General features: G+C 48.3%; 1 protein-coding gene across 1 annotated transcript; it reads right to left on the bottom strand.

Moving 5' to 3' along the window:
• Positions 1-7,876: 7,876 nt before the first annotated feature.
• On the bottom strand, positions 7,877-11,822 carry srp9 (signal recognition particle 9). The gene is made up of 3 exons (XM_073056218.1): positions 11,671-11,822; positions 10,008-10,076; positions 7,877-8,385 (listed from the first exon to the last, which is right to left on the bottom strand). Exons 1-3 carry the CDS (start codon positions 11,740-11,742, stop codon positions 8,266-8,268), a joined length of 261 nt encoding a protein of 86 aa, XP_072912319.1. The 5' UTR covers positions 11,743-11,822; the 3' UTR covers positions 7,877-8,265.
• Positions 11,823-13,258: the final 1,436 nt, after the last annotated feature.

Raw genomic sequence — 13,258 nt, forward strand, 5'->3', positions numbered from 1 at the left:
GAGCTCCACCTGTGCACATTTGATGGTTCAATTATAATGGGCCCTTTTTGTATTTTTCTTTCTTTTCTTTAAAAACTCTTTGGTTAAGTTAACATTCATAAATACACTTGCTTTATAATTGTATGCAGAGTCGGGTCTGTTATTTCTTGCCATCACATGATTGCCGGGGGCAGTAAATCACACTGTACTCCTGCAAGTCAGGGCTTGGGAGGGCAAGACATCCCAGCCTCACGGGTTTGGGAATCATACACGTAGAGTCTGAGGAAGGTGGTTTTCTCACCGCTGAGTCTAGAGGCCGTTAGAAAAGGGCTAACGAGCCACATCTCCAGAGATGCCCAGTAAAAAGGGGTTTTATTGTGGGGGCTCATCTGGGATTCAATTAATTGAATACTGTGTGATTGCCCTAAGAATTGATAAAATTGGTGAAGTGGGTCTGTGTTTAAGTCAGTGTTTAATTATTGTCCAGGAAAGCGATTAAGATACGTGGCTATGGACACAACAGGGGTTCAGCATTGGGGTGCAATGTTTATGTTCTGAGCGGGATAGGTAACTACAGTCCAGATTGAATAGGGTTTTAAGTACCATTAAAGAATTAGGCTGAGTTACAATTGTTGCATGGCAGTTTGACCAAATGGCCGGCAAAGATGTCGTTTCAGCTCAAACTGGAAATGATGTGACGGGAGTGCATCTGCCTCACACCATTGGCCATCCGTACTTTCAGAGAACGGGGAGTGAAGGCGAGGGCACCGAATTGGAAGCTGTGTTCCTGTAGCTGAGGAGACAAGTTGCTCTCACTTCTGTGAAGTGAGAGGAAGGAGTTGTCTGATGTGGAAGGTCGAATGCGTCCTTCAGTGAGATGAGAAAATTCTGACTTGGCCCCGGCAATTACGTCCCTGATGGATAAATGGCAAAGTGTACAGTTGGAGAATCAAAGCAAAGCCCACCTCCAAGGGGGAGGAGGAATAGAAGACTTGGGCAAAGCAGACATCTGGGATGCTGTGTGAGTGGCAGTGCTCTGATAATGTGAAGACTGGTACTGGTAGAGTCCAAAAGGTTTAGGTGAGGTCCTGGTTGGCAGAGAACCCCTTTGCTACTTCTGTGAGCTACATGCAAACATTAGAAAGTATTTTTGGCACGACGGGAAGCACAATGGAGCTTATGATGGGGGTTAGGAGCATATTTCAGGAGAAAGGTGAGAAATTTTCTGCCTACATTTTCCAGCTAGAAAGCCAGCTGCTTTGTTTGCGGTGTAAAGAGGTAATTCAAATTGCTGACGTGTTCAGTTAAGGATCGGCCAAGTGGCAAAGGGCTCACAGCCAAGCGATGTGATTTATTTAAGCCTCCAAATGTCTTGTAAGACACATCCCCGCCCCTCCATCATGTGTTCACCTGGGAGGAAAACATGATGAGGAGCGGCAGGCTTCTATTAGCGGGTCACAGTCCTTTGGTGGTAGCTCTGGTGCTGAAGCGGCCCCTGATGTCCCACATGTAGGGGTTTTACAGGATTTCGTGAAAGACTTTAGAGCTGAGGTATCTCACTTGATATCGGCGGGCACCATCACCGAGCATGACAAAGCCGATAGGCAGATGTGGGAGTAGCTGAGGTCCTTGATACGTTAGTGTTAAGTTTGGCCAGACCCAGTTGAGAAGCGTGAAGCTTTAATTCTTGTAGGAACAAATACTCCTTATCATGAGGAGGATAGTGGGAGCCTGTAAGGACAAAGTTGGAGAGAGCTTTCTGAAAAACCTGTCAACTCACTCAGTGTTCAGAGCTGCTTTTGACAAAATACAAACCCATCCCAGGCCAGATGATGAACAAACCTGTCGTGTTACGGCCCAGGAAAGTAGCTGGAGTGATAGGAAATCCCAAATTTCCTGGAATTCCCAAGGCTGAGGTCCTCTTGGTGGATGCTCCGGAAGATGACGAAGAGCAGTCATGCTTACCTGCTGGGGTACTGGTGAGGCCCTCAGTTGTACAGGTGAACAGGATGACAGTGAGTGTCAGGAACACTTCCCAGAGAGAGGTCACCCTCCAGCGGGGAATACCAATGGCACATCTTTTTCTGGTGACTGTTATGTCTGGTTTTCTTGTGAGCCTCCAAATGTCTTGTAAGACACCCCCTCCATCGTTTGTTCAGCTGATCTCTTGGATCAGGAAAGCTGACAGCCAAGTCATTCAACTTTGGTGACTCCTCGGTACCTGGAAGTTGGAAAAGGAGACTAATGGAGAAGATGTTAAAGTTCAAAGATGTAATTTCTACTGATGAGTTTGACGTGGGTTGTTCCAAGAGCAGTCACCACACCGTTCAGGTGACAGAGGACACCCCATTCAGAGAAAGGCCACAGTGTCTGACATCTGCAGAGGTGGAGGACCAGCAGCATCTCCTGAAACTGAATGAAGCTGGGAGTATTACTGAGTCACCCATAGTGGAATGGTGAAAACCCATAGTGAAGGGGAATGGGAAGGTATGAATGTGTATCGGACACTGAACTAACGCCCAGTCCCTGACAAGTACACTGTTCCACGGATCAAGGACGCTCTGGCCTGCCTGACTGGAGCTAAGTGGTTCAGTGTGCTGGCCCTGAGGAGTGGGCATTATCAGATACCCATAAGTGAGGCTGACGAAGAGAAGACTACATCCATGTCTACTTGGATATTTTCAGTTTGAAAGAATGCCCCAGGACATCAGAAACACTGGCTACTTTCCGACATGTCATGGAGAAGTCTACAGGGGACATGAACTTGCTTGAGGTACTGGTGTACTTGGATGATCTCATTGTGTTCGGGTCTACCCTGGGGGAGCATGCAATGAGGCTACTGAAGGTGCTGGGACACTGAAAGCTGAAGAGTTAAAACTGTCACTGGACAAGCACCATTTTTGCTAGAAGTCTGTCAGCTAAGTTGGGCACATAGCCTCAAGGGATGGAGTAGCTACAGATCTGTCTAAGATAGAGGTGGTGACCACATGGCTAAGGCCCCGGACTGAGAGAGCTCTACACTCGTTCCTTGGATTCTGTGGGTACCATCAAAGGTTTGTGAAGGACTACCCTGAAGTGAGTCACCCTTTGAATCAACTTCTGTGTGGTTACCCTCCCTTGGGGAAGAACAGGACGATGACAAAAGGAGAGGATGGTAAAGATTATCTTAGCCCTTCGAAGCTTCTTGGAGCGAGATGGGATGTGAAACGTGAAGTGGCCTTTCAGTCGTTGAAGGAGCTGCAGGCGAAAGCACCTGTGCTGGCTTTTGCAGACCCCCGATCGCTGTATGTACTGCATACAGATGCCAGCAGAATGAGCTTAGGGGTGTTCTCTATCAGGATCAAGGCACAGGGTTGTGACCTGTCACATTTGTCAGCCGAAGTTTATCACCCACCGAGCGAAACTACCCCACACACAAATTGGTGTTCCTGACATTGAAATGGGTTGCAGTGGATAAGTTAAGTGACTATCGATATGGTGCAAAGTTTGAGGGGAGGACCGACAATTATCTATTGACTTGTATCCTGACCTTGGCAAAATTGGATGCCTCAAGCCATCAGTGGTTGGCGGCGTTGTCTATGATTTCATCCTAGGTATCGGTCGGAAAGCTGGAACATCGCTGCGAATGCATCGTCCCAACGTGCACATGAAGGGCTGGATGGAGAGTGGGAGAGCATTCCTGCACCTGGAGATAAAATAATGTGCCAGTTTTCTGCCACGTGGAAATCAGAGGCAAGGCTATGGCAGGATAGAGCTGTGGATCATTTGGGAGCTTCTGGCTGTGCCATTCCGTAAGCTTACTGCAACGACCGCTCTGAATACAAAGCAGTTGCCTGAGTTGAGGACAGGGGAAGTGGCAACCGCTCAGTGAGATGACCCTTGTACTGTTACCATTTGGACAGCTGTTGCGAAAAGGGGATACGGCCCAGGCTGAAAAGATGAAACACCCTGCTGTATCTCTACTGCTGAGAGAATGGAGTTGAGGAAACAGGTTCTATACCAGGTCACGTCTCCTCCAGACAGGCCTCTGCATTCCCAGCTGGTTCTGCCTGAGAAGATTCGGAGGATTGTGCTGGTAACTTCATGATGATTCAGGTCATCCGGAGTTTGACAAGGCCAGAGATCAGTTCTACTGCAAGTCGATATTATTTTGGGGGAAGACACTGCCTACATGGGCCATTCCATTTTCCCATTTACAGATTGCAGGGCCACTTGATTTGGCGTGTTTGCAGCAACACTGTGAATACCTTGGTCATTACTGAACACTGCACCAGATATGCTCAAGCCTTCCCTACAAAGGATCAGAGGGTGTCCACCATGGCCAAAGTGTTACGGGAGAAGTATTTCATTCATTAAGCCTTCCCAGGCGGATACACGGTGATCAGGGAAGGGATTTTGAGAGTAGGTTCATACACGAGTTACTGAGCATGCTACGCCTTGTCACCCTCAGCCCGTGGTTCAACTGGACACTGCTAGACATGCTCGGAACCCTGGAGACCAGCAAGAACAAATAGAGTCAGCATAAAAGGCATCTTGTCCACTGCTACAAGATACTCACCATAAATTGATGGTTGGGCTCAAAGCATGATTACTTGTAGACCTCTTTTGGGACTGGTGGGGAAGATTTGCCACAAAAAAACCTATCTAAAGAGTGTTCAAAGGCAACATGAGTGAATCTGCAGATGCTGGAAATAAATAAAAAACAAAAAATACAAAATGCTGGCAGAACTCAGCAGGCCAGACAGCATCTATGGGAGGACGTAATAACGTTTCAGGCCCTCCTGATGAAGGGTTTCGGCCCGAAACGTCATTATTACGTCCTCCCATAGATGCTGTCTGGCCTGCTGAGTTCTGCCAGCATCTTGTGTTTTTTGTTTTTTATCTAAAGTGTGTGTCTGACATGAGAGAAATGCGAAAGGCTTATGAACCAACAAGGGTCTCTGCTACCAAGCAGAATCAAGGAAATGAGGAGATATGACCAAAAGATTAGGTTCTCCCAACTGATGTCTGGAGCGAGTTCTCATAAGGAAATTGGGGCGACCAGGGAAGCACAAGTTGGCTGACCGCTGGGCAGCTACACACTGCATAGACGACAGTCAGATGCCAAATGTTCCAGATTTTCAGGTGAAGCAGAAGATGGGAATGGGCCTGTCAAAATTCACTATTGGAACCACCTTTTCTCTCTAGGACAAGAGGTATGTGTTGACCCAGAGCCTGACATGGGCCCTACACCTGGTAGGAGGACTCTGGTGGCATGCGAGAACAGACAACCAGGAACCTAACTACTGAATGTTGTACAGACTCAGAGGATGAGGAAATGGGGGTGTAGTATATGTTACCTTATGCAAACTCCCCAATAATTGATGAAGAGATTCCCAAACCTCCCCACACTAATGCGGACGTAGAAGGCTCCGGAGACTAGCAGTGGACAGACTTGCAGCTGGACAATGAAGGGAAACTGGGCTCCAAAGTAACTGGGAATGACGCTAAGCTCAGTCAAGTGACGGGGAATCCGAGTTGCCATAAGGCACGAGTAATGGGCAGGGGAGGCCTCTACACAGGCAGGAAAGATCCCAAGGAGTGTCTGAAACTTACAAAGTAGATGATGGGATAAGGAGGTCTGAGAATCCCAGAAAGGCTGGCCGATGTTGCACCATGGAAACAGTGTTGCGGCTATTCCACCAGAGATATGTCACTACCATTCACAAATTGATTGGAGGTCCTGATATCACAAAATCCCTTTGAAAGCCATTATTAATTATAGGTTGATAAATTTCAAAGTCATTAGGACATGACTATTTTTGGTGGTGGAAGAGTGAAATGCCTCGGTAAAGGCTTTATAGCTAATGTTGTAGGGTATTTCATGTAATGGTTTTCTGTAGAAGCAGTGCATTCTGCTGCTAGTGCTTGAATTACCGTTAAAGATAAGGGATGCCTAGGAATGCTGTGTCATCCAATCAGGATGGTGGAACTGGGAGACGGTTCTAGAGAACACTGGGGGAGAGGTTTTGTGACAGACACTGAGGTGGATTGAGATCTTTTACTGCAGGAGATGGGGGGAAAAGCTTGAGAGATCCAGCCATAGGATTTGATCCGACAAGAAAGTGTGATCTGATGGAGCCTAAGGGGTGAGTTCTACTTGGGATCAGTGAACAGTTGTCGGCGCCATGAGTACATTGGACACAACGGTTTTCAGAAGATTTGAGCTCCAACCTGCGCACATTTCACTATTTAATTATAATGGGCCCTTTTTATGTTTTTCTTTTTCTTTAATAACTCTTTGGTTAAGTTAACATTCATAAATATACTTTCTTTATAATTGTATGCAGTGTTGGATCTGTTATTTCCTGCCGACGGACAATTGCATGGGGACAGTAAATCACACACCCCAGCCTCCCGGGTTTGGTGGGACCCAGGTCATATTGACCCTAGACAAGCAGAGTCTGAGAAAGAGGGTTTTCTCACTGCTGAGTCCAGTGGTTGTTAGGGAGGGGCTAATGAGTTGCATCTCTAGAAACGCCTATTAAAAAAGGGTTTCATGTATTTAAATGAAATAGACAGATTAGAACATTATCAATGCCAGTATAGCACTAAAGACTATTATATACTAATAGTTGGTGACGGAGGAATTCATTCAGTGTACATGCGGAGTATTTTTTGACCGTAAATGAACAAAGGGGTGTATGAGGTGGCCAGGAAGGGGCAGCATCTCTGGTGAAGGGGCTTGTCATGTCTGATCTGGAGCAGCCCACTCACCTTTTGTCCCCACCAGACACTCTGCTCTCATCTGTGGCTGAAAGCAGCTGTTTACATTCAACAGAGGCCACACCCTGGTACATTGTTCAACAAGTGGACTAAACCAGGTGAGGTTAGCCAGTAAGATAGGGACCCGCCTGTCCTAGCAATCAAAGCCAGCTCCTTTGGACTGACCAGATGAGATCCACAGTGAAATCCAACGGCCAGGAAGGCAGTTCTGCAAAGCTCGGAGAGCGAAGGGGTATTTCAAGACAGAGAAGTCATGGTCATTCACTGCAAACAGCTGTGACGACTACTCATACCCCGGACCTGGACTTCTGAGGTGAGAGAGTGGAACTACCCAGTGCACCGGCTTTTCCACTTTAAACTCTCCCTTATAGGTTTCCCGCCATCATCAGATACAACAGATAACCAATGAATTCACAAAAATCAGTGTAGATAATGGACTGGCTTCATACAATGCCTTCAATGATTGCATCCTCCAAATCATCATTTTCATTGTAACGTTCAAGATTGTTAATACCTTCAAATTCTTTGTCATCCCTAACTTGAAGTAGTGAAATCATTTTATTTTCACTCCTGGCTGTTCCCAGTATCTCCAAGCCTGAATGCTTGGCTAATGGCCACATATGCATGTGACTGATGCTAGTTAGAAACTGTTCAGCAACAATCTCCTGTCCCGATTAAGCATGACAGTGTCCCAAATAAACAAAGCGCATCTCAGCTATTTTCTCAATTAGTTTTTTTTTGAGTCGTCCCAAATAAGCAACTGCCCCACTTAACAGGAATCCATTATACATAATTTGTTAACTAAAACAGTAGTTTCTCTTAATTCCATGAAACTTTGGCTAATTGGGCCAAAAAGTACTGGTCCCTATGTGCTCCAATTAGCCGGACAGGTACATGGGTATATGGAGAACTGGATCTTGGAGGGATATGGGTTGAATGCAAGAAATTGAGAGTATTTGGATGATCAGCACAGACCCATTTGGGCTGAAAGGCCTGTATCCATGCTGGTTTTACTCTATGACTCACATATATTCTTTCTATGCTACACCCAGGACAAGATAGTCATAGGAAGGGAGTCATCACCGGGGCTCAAGTGCTGAGTGACAGGACAGAGGAAGGGTATGAAGACAGATTCAACCAAGGATAATTTATTTCAGTAAACTGTCTGAGCTCTGTACGAAATGGCAGCTACCCCACAGTAACAGAACCTGCAGATTATTCAAGGAGGAGTGATGGTGACTACAAACACAATGCAACTGTGCAGTGGGGGAGTTCATAGCTGCCTCAGGCCAGACTGCTGAGACACTGCTGTCCCAACAACAACCAGAGAGGACATTCCCTGTCCCAGGAAACAGAATCTCCTCCCATGGAAGGTGCATCTCCAACTCTACCCGCCCACAACCCTCAAACCACCTCCATCCAGCAGTCCACATGCCCCAACCTCCTCTCTCCAAGATGCATCACACAAGAAAACTCTGTGCTGTTCCCTCTGATCAAGGGTCTGGCAGCAAATCCCCGGCTTTACTCCATCTCCATCAGACTGCTACGGCATTCCCGTGAAACCATCACACGCATCAACTGGTTCTGGAACTTCTCAAACTTCTTGACATCTTGAGCTTGGTCTGTCTTGTACTGGAGGCACTGGTGGGAGGAAAAGGGGAAGAGATTGTGAAAAAGGCTTAAGAACAGCTTCCACACTGTTGTTATAAGATTATTGAATGGTCTCCTCATACAAGAAGATGGACTCCTGACCTCATGATCTACCTCATTACGATCTTGCCCAAGTTGTTGTCTACCTACACGGCATTTTCTCTGCAACGCTGTTCTGCATTCTGCTCATTATTTTCCTTTGCTCTTCCTCTCTGGACTGATCTACACAGAAGGCGTATGACAATAATAAATCGATCACCAAAGGAAAATCCATTTAAAGCACACACCCCCATCTCGGTCTAAACCGTGGCTCACATTCAGCCATTCACTCTTCAAGGATTTTCACCCACTTCGCCTACGTCCCAAGAATCACCCAACACCACTGTTGTTAGTAAAACCTCAGTGACAAGGAAGCGCACAGGGGTGAGGTACATTGGTTGGCTGAGCGGTGGCACAAAAACAACCTCGCACTCAACGTCAGGAAGACAAATGAACTGATTGTGGATAACATAAGGAGAACACACACCAGTCCCCATTGAGGGGCCAGTGGTGGGAAGGGTGAGCTGTTTGAAGTTCCTGGCCCAACACTTCATTGCAATCAGGAAGGCACGTGAGTGGCCGGACTTCACTGGCAGTTTGAGGAGACTCAGTATGCCACCAAAAACTCTTACAAATGTACGATTGTACGTCTTTACTTTTAGTCATTTTAATTATCGCAACTTACAGTCATATGTTTTTGCACCAGATTGCTGCAAAACAAATTACACATCATCTAAGTCAGTGACAATACATGTGTTCTGAGATCCACTCCACACGAGGAGTTGATCAAGCCTCCAGCACCGATACCAGCGGCTTGTCACGCTGGCACTGATCCCTGTTCAAGTCCTGAAAACAGAAACACCCTCTTCATCTAAAGGACCTCCATCCCTCCAACCCCAGCTTCTGTTGACACTGACTACCTGGAGATAGCAGACCCACTGACTCCCACCCCCCCGACAACCTCTTCACTGGAGGGATCTGACACAGCTTCTTACTCTCACCATCCTTCCACTCCAACACCTACACAGACCCCACACTGCACCTGTCCGACACTAGTTTCCTGAATAGTCATGAACCCTTGTACACAACTTCATTATTATTTTATTGTACTAAATTATATAATTTAAAGAAATTTTATGTCTTTGTACTGTACCACAGAACAAGCAAATTTCATGTCATGTAAGCTGGTGATAATATATCTGATTCTGAACACATCCACCCCCCCCCCCCCCCCCCACCACTGGAGACAGCAGATCCCAGTGACCCACCCCTCCCCCAGCCTCATTCACTGGAGACGGGAGAGCCAGTCCCAGTGACCTCCCCCAGCACCCCCTCCCATACACAGGAAGCAGCACAGCCAGACCCACCGATTACCAAACCCTCCCACCTACTTTCGAAAGCAGCAACAGGCTGGTGTAGCCCTGTCTGTGCCACACTGGGGAAATGTGGACTCAGCCACCACAAATCAGGCTGAATGACCCTCAAGCAGCAGGGGCAGAGAGAGCAGTGGCCGTCTGCAACACCCATGGGTACCAGCCCCATGCTGAGATTCCAGACAGCAGCAGCACACTCACCACCACGTCATCAGTCACCTTCATGGACAGAAGGCCAGCGCAGTGTCGGTACTTGATGACCACTCGCACCTGTACAGAAAAAAAGACACACCGAGCCGAGATTAGCAGCCAAACAGGAGGGAGACGGAGTCCCTGTCGGCACAGCCAAAGTGGGTGACGTAGAGCAGGGTCAACATCAGAGAGATCAGGAAGGAGAAAGGAGACGGTGAGGATTGGGCACAAAGTGTAAGGGTGGTGGAAGGGCTCGTGTATGGGTGAAGGATGTGATGATATCAGGAGTTGGGAATGTGGGATGGTGGGAGAGGTGGTGAGGGAAAGGGGATGTGGGGAGGAGATTAGGGTGACGCAGGGGTTTCCATGGGGAACAGTGAAATTGGTGGATAGTGGTGGGAAGGGGTAGATGAGATGGGGAGAGGTACTGTCAGTGCTCCTGAGGGAGAGGAATGGTGTGGGAAGTGGCTGGATGTTCGGAGAATGACACACAGAGGAATTGGTGGGGGGGGGGGTAGAGATTAAGGGAAGGTTGGTGTCATTGACAGATAATGAGGATGGGAGTTCAGGGGACTGTTGGGCAGATCACCTTCATGGCTTCAGTCAGACACAAACTCCTCTGCTGCCCATCCTCTTGCTCCCACACCTACACAGACCCCCACTCTGTCTGTCCCCATCCTCCCGCTCCCACACAGGCCCCCACTCCATGCTATCCCCATCCTCCCGCTCCCACACTAACCCCATCCTCCTGCTCCCACACCTACACAGACCCCCCCACTCCACCCTGACCCCATCCTCCCACTCCCACACCCCCCACTCCACACTATCCCCATCCTCCCACTCCAAACTATCCCCATCCTCCCACTCCAACACAGACCCCCACTCCACCCTATCTCCATCCTCCCACACATTCCCCCACTCCATGCTATCCCCATACTCCCACACCTACACAGACCCCCCACTCCACCCTGACCCCATCCTCCCACTCCCACCCCACCCTGTCCCCATCCTCCCGTTCCCACAGACCCCCACTCCACCCTATCCCCACCCTCCCGCTCCCACACCTACAGACCCCCCCACTCCACGCTATCCCCATCCTCCCGTTCCCACACCTACACAGACCCCCCCAACTCCACCCTGACCCCATCCTCCCACCCCACCCTGTCCCCATCCCACACCTACAGACCCCCACTCTGTCAGTCCCCATCCTCCCGCTCCCACACCTACACAGATCCCCCCCACTCCACCCTGACCCCATCCTCCCACCCCACCCTGACCCCATCCCATAACTACAGACCCCCACTGTCAGTCCCCATCCTCTCACTTCCACACCTACACAGATCCCCCCAACTCCACCCTGACCCCATCCTCCCACCCCACCCTGACCCCATCCCATAACTACAGACCCCCACTGTCAGTCCCCATCCTCTCGCTTCCACACCTACACAGATCCCCCCCCACTCCACCCTGACCCCATCCTCCCACCCCACCCTGTCCCCATCCCACACCTACAGACCCCCACTCTGTCAGTCCCCATCCTCTCGCTTCCACACCTACACAGACCCCCCCCCCCCCACTCCACCCTGACCCCATCCTCCTTGACGGCCTCAGTCCGACATGATTTGAGTTACATCCGATCCCATTGCCACAGCCACCACCACCCGTAGCCCACCTTCATGCCCTCGGTCAGACAGAGCTTCTCGGCCGCCCGGACGAACTCCTCCCAACTTGGGATGTAGGTCATGGCCGATGGTCTCCAGGCCGCCGTGCCCTCTGACGGACACCGGAAACAATCACCAGCGGACGCTCGCCGAGGCGCAGCCAATCACAGGAGCCGGTCTGGTATGGCGAAAGAAACAATCAATCAGCTACAGCTATAGTAAAGAAGTCTCCACCAATCACAGCGATCGGGAGCAGGCGCCCAATAGGAAGGAGCTACATGAGAGAGCAGTGACAAAAACAAACAGGTCTGTGCATCCAATCACGCTCAGACTTATCACAAGTCGCGGCCAATCAGAGGGACCTATATGGGAGAAACTCTCCAGTTGTCTGCAATCCAAACAACGGAGCATTAACATCAAATATTTGCAAGTGAACGGAAAGGATGATAACAGAAAGGTTATCGCATGAGTTTGAGAAGAGGCGAATGCTGGCAAGTTATCAGAGTGGTTTTAGGAAGGGAAGGAATTCCATGGACTCAGTGATAAGGTTAGAGACTGAAATAAGAAAGGCCCAGGCAAATAAAGAGTTGGTAGTTGCAGTGTTTTTTGACATAGAAAAAGCCTATGACATGATGTAGAAGGAAGGATTGTTAATTAAACTGCACAAGATGGGGGTTGGTGGGAGAGTTTTTAATTGGACAAGATTTTTTGTTAGGTACGAAAATTCAAGTTCGGATTGGGTCAGAATTATCAAATCAGTACATAGTGGGAAATGGCACACTACACAGAAGTGTAGTGTAGCATATGGATCAGCAACTAGGTCTCTGGTTTTGATTCCGGCTCAGGCTTTGAGAATGTGCAGTGGGGCTTTTAAAACATCACCAGTATCAGCCCTGCAGGTAGAATTGGAAGTAATGCCTTTGGAACTAAGAAGGAAGCAATTGATGGCAAACTACTGGGCTAATTTGCAGGGGCACAATGATTCTCACCCCGCAAAAAGAGTGTTGCAGGAGTGCTGGGAGAATGTGAGGTTTCAGAGGGATAACTTTAGTCGGGTAGGGAATGATATTGCTAAAGAATGTGGAGTGTTTAATCTAAGGATAAGTCCTTCAGTAGTTTATCCGGTTGTAGCTCCATGGAAGATTGTATGGCCTGACATAGACTGGCATTTGTTAGAGGTAAAAAGGAAAGAAAGATATAAAACTGATTTGGTTAGTGCATTTAACCATCATGTGATGGAAAAGTATAGTGGTTATACTCAGATTTATACGGATAGTGCTAAGGAACCTGAAACAGGAGTGACAGGGTTTGGGGTGGCTATACCAGCAAAAGAAATTGGAATCATCAGAAGAACATCTAATAAGTTAGGAGTGTGTACAGTGGAGATGTTGGCAGTGTTGGTTGCGTTGCAATGGGTGGAGAAAGCTAGACTAGTCAAAGTGTTGATATTCATCCTCAGTTCTAGCAAGTTTAAGGTATTTTCATTCAAACAGCCGGCAAGATGTACTTTATGAAGTCCTTCAGTCAGGCCCAAGAGTTGCAAATAAGGGAGGTCAGGTTAAATTTCTATGGGTTCCAGCTCATGTAGAGGTGAAGGGG

Source organism: Hemitrygon akajei, chromosome 9, assembly GCF_048418815.1.
Source record: "Hemitrygon akajei chromosome 9, sHemAka1.3, whole genome shotgun sequence".
Classification (NCBI taxonomy): Eukaryota; Metazoa; Chordata; class Chondrichthyes; order Myliobatiformes; family Dasyatidae; genus Hemitrygon; species Hemitrygon akajei.

What these genes read in the sequence shown, in the direction of transcription:
- srp9 (XM_073056218.1), bottom strand. Translation starts at nt 11,742, where the DNA reads ATGACCTACATCCCAAGTTGGGAGGAGTTCGTCCGGGCGGCCGAGAAG. An exon ending in GTCTGACCGAGGGCATGAAG is followed by an intron (nt 10,077 to 11,670) that starts GTGGGCTACGGG and finishes TTTTCTGTACAG; the next exon opens with GTGCGAGTGGTCATCAAGTA. An exon ending in AGGTGACTGATGACGTGGTG is followed by an intron (nt 8,386 to 10,007) that starts GTGAGTGTGCTG and finishes TCCTCCCACCAG; the next exon opens with TGCCTCCAGTACAAGACAGA.